At 41.2% G+C, this 22,451-nt stretch overlaps 1 protein-coding gene across 1 annotated transcript in view; it reads right to left on the reverse strand.

The window, feature by feature from the left end:
• Nucleotides 1-22,451, reverse strand: part of TAFA5 (TAFA chemokine like family member 5) — a 615,298-nt gene that overhangs the window by 174,391 nt on the left and 418,456 nt on the right. Inside the window, exon 3 of the mRNA XM_085654060.1 lies at nucleotides 17,099-17,226. Within this exon, the coding sequence (XP_085510186.1) occupies nucleotides 17,099-17,226 (128 nt within the window). The remainder of the gene's footprint in view (nucleotides 1-17,098; nucleotides 17,227-22,451) is intronic.

Here is a 22,451-nt window from a genome sequence, read left to right on the forward strand (position 1 = left end):
AGTAATTACCAGTGACAGAGATTAATTCAAGCATCTAATAAAATTCTATAATTTGAGCAGTAAAATTGAAAATCGCTTCAGTGAAAATAAGGAAAATATAATTAGCGAAATGACATCAAAATTCAAAGATTTGTTGTGGGTATTGGGAGTTATACTTTTATTAAGTCAACATGATTAATTATTCATAAAAACCAGTCTATGGGGTGTGACCTCTTCAAGCTTGCTACGATGGAGTGCATCTAAGAAAATATTAGTGTTCAACCTGGTAACAGTTTTACTTTGGGTGTAGTTTCTCAAATGGATGTCAAAATTTTCAAACTGATCAATGTAGGATGCTGCAGATAGTGAATACAACAGAAGCCCAGGCTAGGTGAAGATGGGAGCTCAGTGAAGCTCTCAGTTTGGTGATAAAATATCCCAGTGGAATCGACTTGACTTCTCTAGCTGCCAATAGTGCTTTACTGCAAGTATAACTTGGCTGCTTTTCCCACTGGAACACTGTACCATAGTATTCAGTACTTTGTTCTAGAGCTCAAGAGCCTCAAGGAAGACAAGGCAAGATATGGTGGCAGCGGATTCCACTGGAAAACATACACGTTAGTTTCTGGGTCCTAGTGAAAAATACAATTTTGGTATTAAAATCTCAATGTGGAGCAAAAACAGAGGTGGCAATACTCACATCACTGAAGTTATAAATTCACATTTGCTTGCTCCCTATTTGGTTGTTCACATTTTGTCCCTTTCATGTAGCTCAAAGCTTCCAGAGTGGATTCTCTTTGTATGGCTCCGCCAAAGCTTTGTTTCTTGCAGGAACAAGCTTAGATTGGGACACTACACGAAATCTAGTCCTTTGAGCATATGCCTTTCCATGTACCCATGAATCCCATCTGAATGTGACACACCCTCCCAGCATAACATATTCCTTGGGGCACAGAGATAGGAACACATATGGACTACTGGTATTGTTTTTTTCTTAACAATCTACAGTAGAATCCAAGTTATCTATTGTTCAGGTATTATTGTCCCTCCACAATTTCTAGGAGATCTCAAGTTATTTATTGATGAGGCTGCAATCAAAATTTCTCTATGGCACTGAACAGGACCACCGCTGATCAGTGTGCTACTTTGACCAATTCCTTGAAAAAGCCCCAGGCTGCACACCACGAAACATGTTGGAACAAATGTGGTTCAATCTCCGGTGCCGGCGGCAGCTCAACTCAGCATCATGTGACTCTGGGCAATAGTTTACTTAATCTCCCTGATGGCACCTAGCGCCTGGCTACCCCTAGGGGTGATAAGTCCCACTTTAAAAATCTGGAAATCTGGAAATCTGGAATTAATTATGCAAGGCTGTGATATATGCATCTTATGCAGGCCTCGGGCTATCTGTGATCCAGGCCTTCGAATTACAGTCTACTGCATAACAAGTATATATCAGAAGCATCTGTACTTCACCTATCTCAGATTTCTATACTGCATGTGGTGCATATCAGATTTCTGTATTGTAAGCCATGCATATCAGATTTCTGTATTGCATGCTGTGCTTATATTGGAGGTCTATGTTCCTTGCATACATAGGAGGCCTATAAACTTTGTTTTTTTCATGGTCCTGCTTACTATATAGTTATCTTGATCTCTATATAGGATCATCATATATTGTGCCTATGTCAAAGGCAAGCTGAACTGGACAAATAGTTGTCTATTTAATAAGCATACACCTGAGGCACATGGGTGAGTATCAATTGGTCACATAAGGTGCATATGCCTGAAACCTGAACTACTGGGCAGTCACTGTCCTCAATATATGCGTTTGCCAAAGGTTTAAAGCACTGGGCTAATACCAGTTGGCAATGTAGTATGAATATGCCAGAGGCATGTATTACTGGGCAAATATTAGTTGCCCATATGATGTGCATATGCCAGAGGCTTTCACAACTTGACATGTATAATAGGCCAACCAAACAGATTAACATTTCTGACTCTGGTATGTGCAATTTGCAGACCACCTATATATATGCAGTAAGGCTTAAGTCATCTGCACTTCTGAAAAGTGTAATTTTCAGGTACCACAGCATTACATACTGTGCTTAAGCAAAGGGTCGGCATTGCATATTATAGGCATATCTGTGACATTGCATTTTACATGAGCCTATGTTATGATCGTGTGTCAGGATTTTAAAAAATATTATGTGGGTTCATAATGTTTATTTCGAAATATATATTGAATGTTTTGAGTATTTCAAAACCATATGAAATTTGCCAATATGTTGTGACACAATTTTTTTTTGTCTATGACACTTAAGAGCATGTATTCACAGACTGCTAATGAACATGTTTCCTATGTCTACGTAATTGTAACAGTATATAACTGACATCAAAATGGCGCAAAGAAGATTGAGAAAGGGTTGTTGCAAAGCCAGAACAACTATCTTTGATTCACCAGGTTGAGCAAGGCCTGGTTCATTTAACAGGTTAATACTTCCAGTATTCAAGAACATGCTCTCTTCTTGGAGGGAGTTGGGAGGTGTTTTGGATGTTTATAGCTCTTGCAGTTGCTCTTTTTACATGCACCACCAGTGGTCAGGTGCAAGCTGGTGTTGGTGTTGATATATGCTATGATCTATATACATTTTGGAGACCTGATATGTGCATCAGAGGTTTTAGATGTCTGTATTACGCATAGTACAAGACTGAATGATGTGCATAAATCAGTTACAGGTCGTGCATATGCCAGAGAGATGGAAATTGTGCATCTAGCAGGGTCAAATATATTCTTCATGTGACAAATGCCTTCATATTGATCTTGTACCTCTGAGCTCTATAAAGTCATATATACTTTGGCAACTAAATTTACATATGTTAGTGGAATGCTAATTCTCCAAATTCTCATGTCAAAAGAATTGAGAAGTGTGTAAGGTATGGTACGCTCTTTTACTAATAGACTGGTCCAAGGCAGTTTAGGGTTTTATTTGAAAATCAAGCCTGGGTAGACCCAAAATGCAACAGAAGTAGAGAGTCATCTCAGCAACACTTAAGAGTCAGGCCTTTCATGGTCAGAAAAAGTTAATGTTCTTCGGTTCTAAAAGCCATGACATCCAGTCTCATTTGGGGTTTTGCCTTGATTTTATAAAGATATGGCTTGAAAACCAACATGTGTTTTAAGTCAACCATCATATTACCAAGGTAAGAGTGGGAACAACAATAGGTTACGCTGGCACCATCCCTCATGACTATTGCTTCAGTACTGATGTGATAAAGTACCAGTTGGCACATGCAGTGCACACTGCCGCTGGTTTTGTGGGTTCACTTTGGGCATCCAGAACCAAAGTGGGCAAATGTATCTATTCTAAATCAAGTCCTCTTTGCCATTGCCTTTAAGTACCAGCTGGGTTTCCTTGGTGATTCTGAATAAATATTCTTTAAAATGTACCATTTGGCATTCATTTTTCTACACTTTCCTTGTGGGGAGATCAGACACCCCTCTACAAAGTTGTTCTTAAGTCTTGATCATACTTTTGAAATTTCACTGGCCCACTGTCAATCAAATCTGTACAATTTGATACTAATTTACAAATAATATCCCAAAGCAATGCCCATCAGTGTCCCCGTAAAGTTGTTTTAAATCCTTTTCAATTTTGACAAATGAAATTGAACTTAGAACTGCCTGATTGTCAACATCTTCTGCTAATAGATCAGTTGGGAGAGACCCCTTTGTGTGCCATATCCGGTCCAAGTTTTATTCTTGGCATTTTGATACATGTCCTCCCTCCTTCTCTTAATAAATCTCAATGACAGCAATTGCCATAATGAAAAGAAAAAAATTGAATGAATGAAATATTCACACATGGAAAGGAGACACAAGGCTGAAAGAGGAAGAGAGCCTGTGTGTGCGTGAGAATGAGAGAGAAAAAGAAAAAAACTGTGTCTTACTTTCCATGTTTGTATGTATGGGTCTGTATGAAAGTAATATGTCTTGTATTTTAAGTGTAGGCAAAATGTGTACTTGTTGGGAATAGGTACCTGACTGTATATGTTAAGAAGGTGTGCATCTTAGATATGTGTCTGTTTAATGTGTACTCTGTGTTTGGCTTTGCCTGTGTCACAAATAGATTTCTGAAAAGTGTGTTTCTAGACCCACAGTTTTGTATGTTTTAAGGTATGTTCTTCTGGTTGAGTTTACGGAATGGTATCTGGGCGTGACTTTGTCAGGAATATATTTCTGCTTTGGTGTGTTATTTGTGTTTGTTTCAGAAATATGTGCCTTGTTGTGATTGTTAAGTGTAGTGACTGTGACTACCATGACTGCATGTGCAAGGTGACAGCGGGTCATACAGTAAAATGAGGAATGTATAGGTAGGTTTTTCAAAACGCCCTCTTAGATGTACTATATCTCTTGCTCAGAAAAGACAATGTGACTGGTGCTTTGTAGGGAGGTTTTATTTGGTTTCTGTGCCATGATTGCCATCATAGTGTTTTGGGTTATGGTATGGAGAAGGGCCACTGACAGTTTGATGAGTTGCAGAGGTACAACTATCAATAGCGCAGCAGGTTCAGTGGCACCTTGACGCGTGGTGAAGGGGCAACTGATAGAAGTCCATTTATCATACTTGCACTGGAGGCCTTTGCAGCATTCTAATGAAACTGATAGATTCTCAACTTGTTAGCTGCGAAAGTGGGGTTGTCACTATACAGTTGGTGGTCTTTATATATTTTATCTGTATTTCTCGATGAAAAGAGGTCTCAATACAGTCTGTTGTTTAACTCCTTGTCTATTTTGTTTGTCCCGTAAGAAGTATCTGTGTGTATGTCGGAAAACATGTCTCTTGTTCTAAGTTTCCTCCTCCAGATTTCATACAAAGCTCAATACCCCATGCACTTACCCAAAGCTTTCAACCGTATTCCACAGGTTTAGTTATAAAATTGATCTAGATACTTTCTGTTAACTTTGTTTACCTTCTATTTCAAGAAGTGCTTTGCTGGGTATGGTTCATCAGTGGGCTAATATATCCACTCCATGAATCTGTGTTTGATCTCCGGGTCATACATTTTAATCTTGGTGTGGCCACACAGTCTTTCATCTTTCTGAGGTCAATTAAATTAGTGCAATTGAGTTGGATAACAATTATTTTAATATGTGCTTTACAAACATACATGGTGTGTTAAGGACACAGAAATAGATTTTAATCTTTTACTTTTCAATATCTTTGCAATATTACATTGTCATTATTCCCTCTGTCTCTCCTTGACTCAGTGCCTTTCATAATTGTTTCATAATTGTTTCTATTACCCTGACCTCCTTTCTTTCCTTTGTCTCATCTTTTTGAATTCCTTTTTCTCTTCCTCATCACCTCCAACCATGCCACCTTTCTTCTTTCCATTCTTGCATCCCTACATCCTAAGTCATTCCCCATTCTTCCTCCCTTGGTACATTTCTTCCTTCTTCCTCCATCAATTCCTTACTTTCGTTTTTCCTGCTCCTGCTCTCATCCCTTCTATAATTTCTTCCTTTCTTATCCTCAACCGTTCCTTCTGCTTTTCTTCCTCCTTTCCTTTCCTCCTTCTAATCATCCGTCACAAATTGCTCAATTCCTTTCCCCTCTATTCCTTTATTTCCTCCTTTCATATACTTTTTTATTTCCACCTTCTTTTATCCATTACTTCTTTCTTTCCTCACTCCAGTACTCCGTTTCCTGTCTGTATTTGTTGCTGCTTTCCTTCCTTCATCTCTTCCTTCTTTTGCAATTGCACAGTACATGCACATTCCTTGTATTTTGAAAAGCTGTCTCAAGTACCCAAATGACCTTTCCAAAAGCTGCATTTTTAGACATACACACATTCTCTAATTATAGGTCTTTTTTGAGTTGTTGTCATAGGCTTTCAATATGTTTATATTATGTTCTGTTATATTGACTTTTATGGTGTACGAATCACCAGAGAGAGTATTGAGGTGCTTGGGCAGGTGTCTAGGTGCGAAGATCCCATGGTTCTTGTACGAAGAGCCAAGTCTTCAGCTTGTTGTAGAACTCAAAATGTGAGGAGGTGGCTCTGATGTGATCAGGGAGGTCATTTCATGTCTTGGGTGCGATGTAGGAGGATGAGTGACCTGCAGTTTTGCTTTGGCAAATGCGGGGAATGTGTGCGAGTGTAGGTGTCTGGTGGGTTGGTGTAAGTGTATGCGCCTGTTCAGATATTCTTCTGCTGTATTGTGTAGAGCTTCGCATGTGTGCCTGAGAAATTTGAATAGGCTGTGCTTGTGAGTGAGGAGCCAGTGAAGCTTCTTAAGGTGTGGTGTGATGTTGGTGCGATGTGGGAGGTCGAGTATGAGTCCATAGAAACGTAAAATAGACAGTTGTTTCTCATCACCCACACCTACTTTAGAAGATGAATGCATAAGGTATGTGGGTGTTTGAATGTATACCACACAGACTACATAAGGGGCAAGAGGTCCTCCCCAATACTAAACAAACAAAAAAAGGAAGAGAAAAATCTAAGAAAACCTTGACTCCCTCGGGGAAACCCTCAAATATATTTAAATTGCCCTCAGTGGAGCAAAAACCCAGAGCGTTGGTCTGCACAGGGGTTTTTTTAGCATGTCCTATGATGAAGCATGATACTAACTAGTGTGTGAGGGCAATTTTAATACAGATGAGATTTTTGTGTGTGTAGTGTTTAGGTGTATAGACAGAATGAAGCAGGGGGTTTCTGAAGGTTCAAATGATAATTTTCAATCTAGTTGTTTTTAGCTGGTACAAAAAAATAAAAAAACAATTAGCTAAAACAAACATGATGTAAGCGGCGGCCACTTGGCAGTAATCAATTACACACCTTAGTGGCCTGGTAGTTGCTATAGGTGATTTCTACTGTTTCCATTTAGTGCTGGGGGCTCTGACTCCATCCAGTGGTTATCTGGAATTCTCTTCTATCTATGATGGCTGGCATGTGTTTCCCAAGGTCTTTGAATAGATGTGCATAAATATAGCTTCTGACAGTATCTTGGAGGATTGGTGGGTCCTTCAATCTCTTTTCTACTCCTAGTGAGCAGGTAGGTCTTTTGCTTAAATAGAGAGCCGTCAAAGGTGGTTGGGTATTCAATTATTAAACTGGGGGAAGGGTATTTGTCTGATAAGATCAGGATCTCTTCCTGAAATATCTGCAGCACACAGATCACTGCCTAGCTCTCTCTGATAGCTGTCCACATCAGGAGATGTGAGTCACAATTGGGGTAAAAGATCTTTCTCCTTGTAGTCAGAGGCAGTGCAATTGCCTCTCCAGCACTATCAAAGTCCATTGAACCCAGTCTTCTTATCTGTCCCTTTAAAATTTAACCCATGATGATCATGTTAGAAGAGGAAAGCAGATTCTGACATTACATATAGAACATTATTATTCTTCTCATGATAAAGCATCACTCAAAATGTGACACATAGGCTCACCGAAGACATGTAAATGTCACACATAATAAAACTGGAAACTTAGTAGCTATGGGTAAGTGGAGGTGTATGGGCCTTTGCTGATTCTGAGTGTGTGTGTAATTTTCCAATTCTAGTGTGTGTGTGTGTGTGTGTGTGTGTGTGTGTGTGTGTGTTGGGGGTACATGTGTGCTTTTCAATTTCTGGGGTTGGCCCCAGGACCTACCCTAGAAGTGATGTGTACCCATTAAAAAAAAGGTTTTTACCTGGCAAAAGGTTTATTTTGCCAGGTCAAAATGACAGTTTAAAACTGCATGCAAAGGCTGCAATAGGAGGCCTGCAACATGTTTAAAAAGCTACCGAAGTGGGTGGGACAATCAGTGCTGCAGACCCAAAAGTAACATTTAATTTACATGACCTGGGTACATATAGTAACACTTTACTTGGGACTTGTAAGTAAATCAAATGAGCCAATTGGGTTTAAGCCAATTATATCAATGTTAAAGGAGAGAGCACAAGCACGTTAGCACTGGTTAGCAGTGGTAAAGTGCACCAAACCCTAAAAGCCAACAAAATCTGATTTACAAAACAGGAGAGTGAAGGCAAAAAGTTTGGTTGTGACCCTGCCAATAGGGCAAAGTACAACAACTGTATTGCCCAGTGCATCAGCTCTCTATGCCCTACAGCAAGCATGTTGTACATAGGCCCATAGGATTTTGAGGAAGGGCACAAAAAATGTATTACAATGAGTGCAACTGGAGTTCTGTTACGTAGTGTTTTCCTTGAGCGGCTGGCATGAGTAGCAAGATTTCATATGTACTGTGCGTCACTTGATGGTGGCTCTTTGTATGCTCCTTGGATCACCTTTCAACCCATGGTCATATTTATTTTCTTTCAGTTGTGAGCCAGCAGGTTTGTAGGCAATTTAATCCTGTAATGATATTATATGACACAAGGGCTTGCAGAATGAAGTCAAATGTGCTGTCTCTTAAGCGCAGTGGTTCTTTGTCTTTTTCTCCCTATGTGTTTCTTTTAATGGATTCCTCAACCCCCACAAAGCAAAATCATGACAGCCCAGTACAGCAAAGGGCAACACGGACAGTCCTCACAGTTTCATGCTACAGAACTGGGTTGGTTCTTTTTCAGGTGTCCTTTTTAGGCTGCTCCACAGGCACAACCTTTTTGTTAAGTGATGCTTCTGAAAGCAGGTAAAACTAGGGATAACTCCAAGCAGGAGAACCCACAATATTGGCACAATTTAATTAGGATTTATCTGCACCTGGTTGTATGAAACACATATAAAAGGGCGGGCTTGACCGAGAAACTTTCTCTCCTTGAACAACAAAATAACAGTCTCACCTGCCCCTTTACCATTCACAAAATTGCAGTACTCAGGAATAACTAATCAGTAGCACTTTTCTAATGAGGCCAAGGCCCTCATTAAATTTTTAGGGGAAACCCATCACTTAAGTGCCTGGGTCTCCACCCTACAGCAACAAGAATGCGGGCAATTCACAATAACTGTCTGGTGGAACTGGAAGCCATGATCATCCCTGTCATGCTGAACCAGGGTCATTCAAAATGGATTCCACTTTGCTTTTGCATTAATACTGGAAGTCAAATCTTAAAGGTGAGCCAAACATTAAAGAAGTTGTGCGTCATTCGAGTGAGCGCTGCAGAGGTACAAATTGAAAAAGCCCTGAATATGGGTACGAAAATTAGGATCTTTTTGGGTTGTACTTGTTATCAGAGACATGGTAATACATGTGCAGGTGAAGAAATGTCTTTGGTGCAAATTAATATTATGCTTGTTCAGAACTGTACCTGTTAGATGAATTGACATCACACTTCACACGTCTAATGTGTTTTCTTTCACTTTGCTTCCCTAGAATGTTACACACTGGACAAAAGAAGATTTCAACCTACTCCACAACATTTATGCCCAAAGATTATGAGGAGCCTGCTAGCAAACTTGCTAAAAAAAGACCATGTTATTACAATGTATGACGGGAAATAGTAAGATGATGAAGTGTGAGAAAAGGCACTAGATGAGAGTGACACCACTACAAGCAGCAGTGTTGTCACCCCTACAAAAGGAAAAACACAAGATTGTACTAATAGAGATGAGCAGCATCATGCTGTGGAGATTAATATAGACACAGAGGAAACACCAAGCACTAGCAATCACTTTGACACATTATCACTTTAACCACATGTAGCCACATTTTTTAGGAAAGGTGTTCTTCCTGAAGGTTGGAAACATGACCAAAAATGTATTTCCAATGCAAGAATCCGTGGTTGATTGTGAAAGGCATTTGGCTGTTCTGCGTGTCACGAAGTCCATGATCTTGGTGCTAAGAAATCCAAGGGAATGAAATTGTCCAAAGAATGGACCGAGTCTACTGTGATGGCATATGACACCAATATAGAACGACAGCAGAAATCCTTGAAGAAAAAGATTGCAGAACATGCACAAATCAAGGCTCATGTTGCAACCTTTAAAATCTTAGAAAATGCTAAAAAAGAGCATTTGTTGCACGTAACTGCAAAAGCTCAATCTGTAGAAATGTCAGCAATAGCCAGATTTTTCTGCTTAGCTTATGAGGGAGCGAAGTGGAACAGGCCAACATATGGTTTTGAAACAGAGAAAAACTGCTAACAGTTGAATGGACTGGATATGGGGCAAATTTTGCAACTCAATGTGGCTTGCTCAAACATACAATGCCACATATCCTCAGATATGAGGAGGAAGAAATTTGGCAAAATAATGTAACTTTCCTGAAGAGTACGTTTTTTACCAGATGAAGCCACCACATTACTAGGAGAGTTCCTTAATTGTGTACATGCAAATACAGCTACCTGGCATGGACTCCGCAGCTAATATTTTTGTTGACCTCATTAAGCTGAGTGGTTTGTCAGCTGATGGCATAGTAAACAGTTACTATCTGCACTAAAAAAGATTGAGTTACTACAAGCGAGGACTTTCTTTCCAAATGCCTGGTTCCAGTTGCCTGTGAAGGGGCTTCAGTGATGTTTGGCCACTACAATATTGTTGTAAAGAGGTTGTAAGAAAAAAACTCTCCCAATATTGTAGACTGGCCTGCTCAGCACATTGCCTAGAATTTGCAGTTCAAGATGTCATGAAAGATATTGGTGCTAAAACTCATTTCAATAACCTACTTGATAAGCTGTAGTTTCTACTTGCCACATTTGTTAAAAAGCGTTTGAAGCTAACAGAATGTGCAGAAGCTCTAGACATTCAGCTTTGCAGAATTGGTAGAGTGTTAGATACTTGCTGAGTTGCATCAAGCTTCAGAACAGTGGAGGCTATTTGGAATGCGTACCCTGCCCTCTACAAGCACTTTACTAGTGCAGCTGATGATGACAGTTCAACACAAAATATGTTCACAGGCCTAGGTAGACAGTTATCAACTATCCAGTTTGTTTCTAATCTTGTCCTCATGTATGATGCTCTTCAGGAGTTATCAGAGTTATCACTTGAATTACAGAAATGTGACTCTACAATCATTGATGCTCATCGAGCTATTTGTTGTCAAATAGCAGTGTTTAAGGCAATGGTAGACAGGCACGGGGACCGTTTCCTACATTGTAAAAAGGCCATAGAACAAAATATATTCCAAGGTATAATGCAGCACAAAGGAAAAGCCATTGACAAAAAAAATGAACAGGAGCAATATTTTTGCAGTCTTGCAGAAAGTTTAAGACATTGTTCATTGTCTACAGGAGGTACTATTTGAAATGAAAAAAAGTCTGAATATGATATTTTAATATCAGTGGAGCAAAAGTTTTACACAAACATAACTGGCCTGATAAACTATCTGCTCATTATGCTGAAAGTGATATTGAGTCTCAACATTGGATGTCGAGAAACTATACGTGCTTACAGAGAGTATAAGGAATCTGGAGGGAAAGAAATTAAAAGGCAATTCAAGGAGCTTTTGACACACTATTGCTACCAGTACTGCAGCATGTGAGCAGGGCTTTCTCAAATTAATGTTACACGTACATCTACAAGAACATCATTGCTGAAACAACATCGTCTTTAATGTTTTTAAATCTTGGTGACCCCCCATTTAAGAGACTCAACCCCATCCCCTATGTTCACTCATGGCTTGCAAAAAGGATGGAGAGTGGCTGATGACACTAGGACTAAAGCAAGGAAAGAAGAACACTTTAAATGCACAAGCAATTTAGAAAGTCAGTGGGTTTTTCTGTAATTAGCCTCTGCCTATGCTTATCTCCATAGAGAGCTCTGGAGCGGAGCAGAGCAAATTGATAGCTGAATTCTCAATAGGCGACCACAATCTACCACCAAGGGTTTTTGTGTGTGTATCTAAGATTGTATAAAAACCTTCAGAACGGTATTGTATACATCAAGCTTTTGGGCCATTAAGTGGACAGGACCTGGAAATTTGAAAGAGTGATGATCTAACTCAAATATAGTGAAACATATATTGACAGCTAAAGAGCAAACATATTAGTCTAATGAAAATCAAATATTTCTCATTGTAGGAAGAGCCATAAGGTGAAAAGGAATTCTACATTCTACAATCATGGAATCAGCTGAAGAAAACGTTCCACCCTTTCTTTACCTCTTAAATAAGCATATGGCTAGTGATATTGTTGAGCTGAATGACGGGGTCAAGCATAGTTGCACGGCAAACCTGTACAGAATATATTGAGAAATGGTAGAATTCTGAGCTTGAAAATGAGCTAGATGGCCATTGCCTGAATCGATAGTTCAGCAGGAATCCAATAAAGTGCACAATCAAATTTACAAAAATATCAATGAGACACATACAGTAGACTTCTGTGCAAGCTATAACTGAGGCAAGTGATATAAGCCAAATATTTGTTCTTGCCATAATCAAGACTCAATAAAACTGAGGACACAATTGGTGTGCACCTAGAAATCTGAATGAAGAAGGGGGAAATCAATTTAAGTGCTGACTTGGGAAAAAAGGGATGGATTATGGCTTTGGATGTTCTAGTGATATTGTTGGTCACCTTGCCTCCTTAAGACATGGCTACTAATCCTGTCTTCAGCACATGACCAAATGTGTTGCATTCACAAGCAAATACCATTATCTTGATGTGACTCAGTTTGCATATATGGACACATATGTAAAGTGTAAACATTTGTAAAACAAAAACACTGCATAGAGTATTGTTCACTCCTACGCCAAGAACATCTCACCACACCCGTCCCCAGTACATCCTGGTTTCTTCATATACCAAAGCTGGATAACACTAGCAAACTTTTTCTTTGTAAAGCACCTCCCATTAAATATATGTTTTCTACAGTAAAAAACAAATCAACCTCCTTTTTTGGCTAAATCACAATTACTTTTCTTTCTTCTTGTACTAACCTCACTTTCCACCCCAATATTTGGGTAAAAAACAATCCTATTCAGAGAAATGACAGCACAGAAATATACAAGAAATTGGTTTGAACAATGCTGATTGATCCATTTTGAATAGTGAATCAGTATCTCATGATTTGAGGGATTGGTGTATCCTGAAATGTATGTATAGTGGAGGGCACTTAAGGCTGAATGAGCTTTAGGACAGGGTTCTGCGTGAGGGAGTGGCGCAGCAGTGATATGCGTACAAGTTTGTGCTTCACGAACAAATGACAAATTACTTCTTTGTCAATCACAGGTAAAGCAATAATTACAACGTTGCATTGCTTTTTCCCTCACATTAAATAACTTTGTTCGTAAACAGATATCATGTAGCATTTTCCTATTCCCTTCTTAAACATATTGCTTTTCTAGATGTTACTTATAACAGTTCATACGAATGCCCAAAAGATAGTCATGTTTTGGCCATTTAAATTTTTTCAGAGCGTTATTTGATGATTATTTTCAGTCAGTGTACTTTCGGCATTGACCCCCGAGTTTGGTGTTCAACAAACTTGTGCATTTGTTAGTCTCACATTCATTATATAGTTGCTGCCACAACAACATTTCTGATGATATCTTGAGTCACTTGAGCAGCAGATAAAGATGCTATGCTCAAGTTTGTTTGTAGAGTCCATGTTTAGCAACATTTATAGCCATTAATGAGAAACAGTGGGAAATAAGACATGAAGCCAACAACCATTACTCAGGGTGTGAAAGATAAATCAAGATTTGTTTGAAATCCTAAATGTAAAATTTAGAATTTTGAAAGTGCTGCAAATCCAAGAAGAAACCTTATCTTTTAAGGAAAGGTTATTGTTGGACCTGGCACTTTTTGCAGGGTTATCCCCAAACATTTTCCTTTCCCTTTCCCCCCTATGTTTCTGACCTTCTTTTGTTGACTTTAGGACTCTGGGCATTTACCCCTGATAATCAGTGCTAAAATGCATGAACTCTCTCCTCTAAAACATGGTATGATTAGTTTACGACTGTTTGGCATATTTTATTTACCTGCAAGTCCCTTGTAAAGTGGTATACCATATACGAAGGGCCTGTAAATTAAATGCTAATAGTGGGCATGCAGCACTACTTGTGCCACCCACAGACATAGCCTTTCAAACCTATCTCAGGTCTGCCACTGCAAGGCCTGCAAACACTGTTTACTGCCACATTGACTTGCCATTTAAAACTAATTGCCAAGCCTTAAACCTCTCTTTTTACTACATGTAGGTCACCCATAAGGTAGGCCCTAGGTAGCCATAAGGGCAGGGTGCGGTGTAAGTGAAAGGTAGCAAATGTGCCTTTATTGTGTGGCATGTCCTGGTAGTGATAAATAGCCTATTTTGTTTTTCACTGCTGTGAGGCCTACTCCTCTCATGGGTTAGCACTGGGAATTCTCTTATATATCTTTAAGTGGTAATTCCTGATCTGAAAGGAGTAGCATTGCCATGGTTGGTATGTTTTGAATGGTAGTGATAACTCCTGCTTACTGGTGTAGTTAGATTTCACATTACTATTTTGGGAACACCACTTTTAAAAAGTGGGCATTTCTCTCCTTATGGCTCTTTGTGTTTTGCCACAACACTCCAATCCACCTCAACGCCTGGGTGACAGCTACACCTAGTGCATCCTTTCCAGACAGTCACAAAAAAAACCTGCTGGGCGTGACAGGGGATACATCTGCATGCATCTGCATACTAATGTTCTACCTGGACTGGAAGGAAGAGGGCTTTCACAATTTTCCATTGTATAAGCTGAGCCCCCGCTAGTTTGAAAGGGACTGTTGTGCACTTCTAAAGGTTTTGTGAAGTCATCACCCACATCAAAGACATTTTGAAGTATAAGTACAAGGGTTCTGACCCCATGGTTCCTGAAGCACTTTGGGGAACTGGGAATGAACCTATGACAAAAAAAGGACTGCTGTGCTGCCTAAAAGGACTCAACTGGGCTACTTGTCTGATTGTTGCCCTCCTGCCTGCTGCTCCCTGCTTCTGGTCTAACCAGAGACACTTTGTGGCCTTGTAACCAGACACTGCTGGCTCTACAATCTTCCCATTGCAAAGAAGAGTGTTGTGATGACAGGAGGAACATCCATTTGGCATCTGCTGTATATGCCCTGAAATCGGTCCAAGGATTCTTGTTTCTGATCCAGGGAGGATCTGGCTGGGCAGTTCAGGCTAGACTGTTCCCACGAGGAAGGGTATGCCCAGATGAAGGTCCCATGCTAACGGCTTCACTGGATTCTAGCTAGCCTGGCTAATAAGGGGTAATTCCCCGAAACTGGTGCCAGGAGGCTTGTTTCCGGTCCAGAGAGGATCTGACCTGGTAGTTTGGTCTGTCCTGTTCCCAAGAAGAAGAGGGTCAAGAATGATTTGCATATGGCTGGGTCCAAACTGGGGTGCCATGGTGAGCAAAAGAATGATGGATTAAACCCAGATCTTTGTAAATGGGGGTGAATGTTTGCTTTGTTCAGCATACCGTCCAGCATTTATTCCTTTTGCCTTTGTGCTGGCCTGCTGCCTGCCCATGTTTTCGTGTCCAGTGCTGCTTACCCAGTATTCTTACAACTCCTTATCTAACGGTGAGCTTTTTTCTTGTGGAATCCATTTACTCTGCAATAACATGTGCGGACGTTTTATTGTTCCTGCCTGAGACGAGTCGAGTGCCTCACTCTGTAGGTGCACATGGCCTTGGGAGTAGGACTGTCATGTCCCCTTTGTGAATTGAGCCTCACAGGCAGTGTGGGCACGAATCCATGAGCCACCTTTTTTCCCTAGCTTCATGCCCAGAAGTGTGTAGGCAAAGCACAGGAAGTGCTCGCACGGCAACGGGTGCCATCTCAGCCCGTCCCTTCTGGGGACTGATATTTGCATGGTATGACCGTCAGCCATCGGGATCACCCATGGAGGAGCCCTGGCAGAAAGGAGTATTGCAACGTTGATGTCCTAGGGCTCAGGGTGGGCTGCCAACTCTGCCCCAGTAGACAGCCACCCCTTGCTGAAGTTCAGGAGGTTCTGGGTCAGGGCCCATAGTCCCATGTGATCCCCATAGTCTCTCCACCAGTTGTGGATGGCCGACACTGGCTCAAACAATGTGTACCGGAGGACCCGCTGGGTGATCCAGGGATAAAGGGAACTACACCTCCACTCATTCTATTGGCCACATAAAGGGTGTTCTGTGGACAATATCCGACTGGGGCCGTGACATCATCCTAACAGGACTCCTGTGAAGCCCCTGAGAGAGAGGAGGGTGTTTTACCTCCCTGGAGGCACATGTTGCGATTCAGGTGTTTTTCTCTAACACAACTGGAAATATTTGCACTACGCATTGCATCGGTGATAAATGGTTACACCATAATTGCTCTTGCATTGTGATTACTCTTGATTTGTGCCCCTTATGTGAAATGTATCATTTTTATCTTGCTTTCAGAATAGTGTGTACTATTTCTCAGTAGGGGTAGTGGGAAAAACATATAAAGGGTACCCGTAAGATATTCATGGTGATGCTTAGCAATTTCTCAAAGGGCAAAGTAGTTATGATTCAAGCACATGGAGCTAGTAGATATATAATGTGCTAAATACTTTTGATACATGTCATTTTTGTCTGATAAAATATTATACAAAAAGCATATTTTTCATGTAATCATGTGTGGAGTCTCTTCAATAGTGTAGTCATTGTGTTGCTTTGTGAGTGTTTTTTGCGCAAACGCTTTACACGTTGCCTCTGATGATAAGACTGACTGCACTGTGCCAAGCTACCTGAGGGTGAGCAAACGTTACCTTTGATGTGTAACTTACTTGCGCTGCCTAGAGAGGTGGGTTCTGCCTGGCTTAAGTGCATACCCTAGACAACCACAAACCCCTTTTCTAACAGGTACAAACTACATTAATTTCTGAAATAAACAAGTGAGGCAGTCAGTGGTTCGCAACTAATATATACAATTTATTTAACACATAAATAATATGTAGGTAAAATAAACTTTTAAAGACAGTGGTTGTGACACATTGTGGGAGTCAAACAGGGGGCAGAACTGAATAGTTCGCCCCTGAGTATTAGGAACATTATAACATCAAGACTATTGGCACCTATATGTTTTACATCTGATTAACCAGTGGTAGACCTTAGCAGAATTAAAACTTAATTAAACTCATTCTCACAAAGATATATTTATATTGGTATATGTATTTGCGAAACGGTAGCATTAGTATGAGAAATGCAAGTAAAGACATAACACATGCCATATTGATGTCTTTTGGACGTACTTACCGTAGTCGTCTTTATGCGCCCGCCGGGCTGCGTACAGGTCCAGCCTGATTTATTGATTAACAAGTCACAGCCTTCCTCTTCTAAACATGGAAGCATTTCACACCACTGTTTTGTTTTTATGATTCTCGCTGTAAGAGTAAAAAAAACAGAAGCACATACATGTTGGCAAATGTTTTAGGTTTAGTTTTCAGAATAGTCAATTTGCTATGACTTGCATTTGACTGCAGAAAGAAAGGGAACATCAGCTAAAAGCAATAGTAAAACTGTACCCAAGTCAGTAGAAATTTCTGCTGTGTATGTGGAAGCAGAACAGTGGCTCCTTGGGAAACATGTATTTATCATGAAACAAACATAGGAATGATGCACCTGCATGAAATGGAATCCAATGACTCTTCTGGATCTATTTCCAACATGTTATGTCAAAGTCACTTTGAAAGCTACATTTATTGGTAGACATAAACAAAAACATTACAAGAACATTTCAGAGAAGACTTTTTGGGGCAAACATGCTTGTGCGCTCGAGTCTGTATTAGCCTATGCAAACCCACCAGGATCCTCTTCTTGTATGAGAGGTAATTTTCTGAGCATTCCATTATGGCAACATAGGGTAGGTAAGAAAGTCTTTTGGACTCCAAAGTGCTTTGTGTACAATGTATGATGGCAAGTAAAGGCTCCCCCTCTCCCTTTTACAACTGCATGGATGCCCCATTGAGCTTTGGTGGTATGAGTTGGTGGCTGGAGGGGTGTATTAGGCCCAACCCCTATGCTGTTTGGACCTTTGCTTAGTTATCCAAAGTCCAAGCACTGTCTGTGACTGCATCACTTTGAGGTTGGACAGAAGGAAACATTGAAACACATTGTTCCCCATCCCAACAGGAGCAGCTAGTGACATTTGAAAGTGGTGCACATCAAGAGCAGCAGGCCTCTGGGCTCACGGACGGTTAACGGGTAACCTAATTATATCCCTGTAACCCCATCAAATTAGTGTAACTATCACTTTCAAATGTCACTAGTCGCTCTGGGACCATATAAGTTCCAATAAATAGAGTAATAGTAGCAGCTGCCAGCCACAGCGTAAAAAAGAAGTGTGGTATGAAGAGCTAGGTAAAACACATTAATGTTGTAATTATATGTTTCAATAGAGCTTTAAATTAGATTTAAAAAATAATTCTCCCGACTTCCTTTACTAATTACTTTGACAGAATTTTCCATAAAGATGGCCTTTGAAAGACTAGGGTTTGAACAGCATTAACAGTGCAACAAACTCATACCCTGACCACACACACAGAAGTACATCCTCTGTTTGCATTTCAAATCTCTCTCACAAAGGCATCACGCAAATTAAAGCAAAAATAGCAACATAACAAATAATACTAACAAAAGTACATCAAAATAATCAGCACAGCCCCAAATGACACAGGGCCACCTGTAAGACCAACGTCCAGTTTTTATGCAAACAATATGTTGCATTCTAGGACTTGTAGTGGCACTTGAACATGGTACATATGGCCTTGAAAATCCCAGCATGTAAAGCGCACATACTTGGCTAAGAAGATTAGAGCTGCTGGTGGCGTTACACATCCCTTGTGATTAATAATACGTCACTGGCACTGTGCAGGAGGTGAACAGCACTACATCAACCGTAGAGGAATAAACATTGACCAATCACTGAATGCCTTTAAAATGAAGCCACACAGTGATTGGTCACGTTTTTTAATCGTCACTCCCCTGCGCTTACTTTTGAGTGCGGCCTGCAACGACAGGCCAGAACGAAGCATTGTGATGACAACCAATCCTTGCTTTGCTCTCATGCTGTTTATAGTAGAAAAGAGCACGTGAACAACACAAGGTTTGATTTTGTCAAGTGAGCCCATCGCTCACCTGGAGTCCGGAGGGGCGGTGCTTTTTCCCCCCAGGGCTCCTTAACACAGCGCAGGTTCAAGAAGCCTGGAGTGTGCATCTCGGGCTGGTCAGAGTAAGGCATCTGTCCAACCTGACATGCACACTTGCCTTCATCCATGCAGCCTGTCAATAAGTCTGATTGGCCCTGCTGTGCCCTAGACAGCCGAAAAACGCCACAGAGGCTAGCGGTAAACATTTACATTAATTTAACAGGTGCCTTCCATTTGGTAGCTCGTTGGTGCTCATGCGGGAGGGCAATGCCCCTTTGTCTCAATGGAGGAGCCACTTCTTCATCCCAATTGCCCTCCTTCAGATGGTGGAGGATTCTGTCATTTGCATACAGAGTGGCCACATGCAACTAACGGTGCTCCCTATATGTGTCAGTACACTTCATAGTACAGAAGATACTTGCAATATCTTCTGTAACACAGTGTGTTGTGTGGGAACACAACAGTACAAATAGAGGCCTGCGCTTCTATATTCTCTGAGCAACCTTAGGAAACCAGCCACTGTGTGTGTGTGTGCGTGTGTGTGCGTGTGTGCGTGTGTGTGTGTGTGTGTGATTCAAGTTAACTTTTAAGTTTGGGCATTATTTATAATTTGGAAGACAGAAGAGGATGTGGCCTAAAGGCCTCAGCTGCCAACTTTGGAACTGGGGAACCAGGTTTGAGTTTCAGCATCTGCTCAACATTCTGGGATTCTGGGCAAATCACCTAATTTCCCTATGCCTAACCAAAAAAAGAAGGTTTTTACTTTGTGTAATATTATTGATATTCATGTAAAGTGCTCCAATACCATCAGGTCGAGTTTGCGATATATAAAGTGTGAAAACAAAACAGGGAACTAAGTCAAAATGTGTTGAATATCCCTTCCGCCCAATTACAAGTGCCAAATGTTAAAATGCATCTTTATTCCAGCGGAAGGGACATTTGTCACCTTTGTGACAGAGTTGTCCATCTGCCAAACTTTAAATAAATCACTTACAGGAGTATTTATGAGAGGCTTGCTCCACCGGACTGTCACTTTTTCTGATGCTCTAGCGGTGCAAACCTCTCAACCATATCTATGAGGCCAGGCAAAACCACTGTGCATTGCTTTGAATGACCTCATAAATATGGAGTTAGGCAAAGCAGTGCAAATCCCTGCATTACTTTACTCTGTGCCAGGGAGGCTTTCCTTGGGCATTGTGGTGGGCTTTCGCACGCAACACCCATGGATTTTGAGGCTGCTCCAGATTTACTTAATCACGTAATCTTCAGGAAGCGCCAAAACCTTATTCCTCCCTAGCGGAGGCGTAACAAGGAGAAATACTTGTATTCCTCCTCCTTTTTTAGGTCTCGCGGAGCCAGCGTATGCGCTGCTCTGCGAGAAATTTAGTGTTCGGGTTTTCAAAGTGCTGCCACAGGCTTTTGGTGGCCTAACGCTTGCGTTCACATGAGCGTGCACGCGCGCAACCGCCATCTGTCTTTGATCGCGATCACTTTCACTTTCGCGGGCCGTGCGGCCGTGTCACTTTTACGGCTGCGTGGACAATGCTTGTCATAAGGGGGCGGTGATGTCATGCTTACATTGTTAGTATTAGGTATATATTTGTTATTTGTGTAGTATTTCACTGCAATATATTTATGGTAAGTAATGCTTCTCTGTCACGTACCTGCTTTTTGTTATTATTTATAGTATGCTCATGATCTGCACTCTGGAACTTCGCTTTGGGTGAGTGTTTCAGGCAACGGCTCTGTGGCAGTTGTTGCGTGTCTCTCATGGAGGAGATTGCTATCCTGTGGGTTCCTTTAAATTTGGAGAATAAACTTCATTCTCGATCCAACGTTTTGTGCAGAAAGTTTTCTTTCAACAGTCGGCCTTGCGCATCTTTAATATTTTTATAGTTTTGCCTCTCATACTTGGATGGTGTTTCATGCTTTCATTAGCATGTGTGTGAAAACACATTGTAATATTTTTCCGGGGCCGCACCCGCCCTCCTTCCTGCGGGAGCTCTCCACCAGCTCCGGAAGAGCTGCTGACCGGCCACGCCAAAGCAGGCGGCTCTGGGTTTGCACACATTTCACCCCAACACCAAGAGGCTAGGGCGTTTAAAACGTATGACGTGCAGGTTTGTTTTCAAAGGTCTAACGGCGAAGCTCACAACAGACAACTACAGATAATATAATCGAAGGCTGGGCGATTACAGAGACGCTGCAGGGGGCTGGACTCCACCTTTGACGCAGGGATCAACGACGGGAGAAGAGACAAAACTCTCCCAGCAAGTTAGTAAACAAGCAAAACAATGTGGCAAAAAGAACGGCTCACACCGGGAATGCAGATAACTCAATTGCAAAGCTTTATGCTGATGGTTTTAAGAGAGCTAAACCTGCTATTCTCCCCTTATTATCATTGGGGGTGGGGTTGTGAGAATTGTATTTGTCTGGAGCTCTGAGACTGCTCTTAGTAGACGGCTCTGTTTAGTGTTTAGGTGCTACACAGTAAGACCTCCTTTGCACACACTAGTGTCACTCACAGCCTCGTGCAATTCTAGGGTTTGAAAGTTACTAGAACATGAAGATTTTGGAGCACTTTACTAGACTACAATTACATTACACATGACATTTATTCATTTTTGTAGGCACAGGGAGATTAATTGACTTGCCCAGAATCAAAGTATGTTGAGCCGGCGCCGAGACTCGAACCTCATTCTCAAGTTTCAAAGTAGGTAGCTTTGGCCGTTATACCACATCCTCTCCCCGATAATCAGACAGGCTTTTTGCACAAACTGCGATTTTACAAAGTCTTGCACAATCTGATTGCTCCCTCCCCAACATATCGCTTCTTGTCCTTTATTCGGCCTGGTCTTCCTTCCCCAAGCATTCTGGTATTTGTAGTGTTTAATGTGCTCCGTGTACTACCGGTCAAATGGGCACGCCGGAAATAGCCATTCAAAAAGCCTCGAGCTAGTTAGCAATTATAATTTGAAATCACGTTCTTGAAGTTTTCATGTACACATTTCATGCTTTTTGGCAATCGTCAGAGAGGAGAATTGCTATCTTTTTGGAGGAAGGATCCCAGTATGTTGTGCCCAGTGGCCAAAGTGGGAAACAACAAGCATTGGCATAGCCAATAGGTCTCGCTTTATAAGTATTTAGTTATGCAGCACAATATCCTTCGTGCAACAACATCAACTGTTACATGGCTAAACGCTTATAAGGTCCCAAAGGCGAGACCTATTGGCTATGCCAATGCTTGTTCCTCTTTCCATGTGTGGTGAATTCTACAACACACATAGAAAGAAAGCTTCTCTGGATTGTTTTTGTGCAGGAAGGTTCTCCTTCCTGCACAAAAACAATCCTGCATGCAATGCAGACAACCTTGTACCATGGTACAAGGGTGCCTGCATTGGTGCTAGGGAGCCTATTGTGTGCCAGTGCAGGGGGAAAGGACATGAATGCAATGTGTTAGA

The sequence above is a fragment of the Triturus cristatus genome, chromosome 4_1 (assembly GCF_964204655.1).
Source record: "Triturus cristatus chromosome 4_1, aTriCri1.1, whole genome shotgun sequence".
Lineage (NCBI taxonomy): Eukaryota > Metazoa > Chordata > Amphibia > Caudata > Salamandridae > Triturus > Triturus cristatus.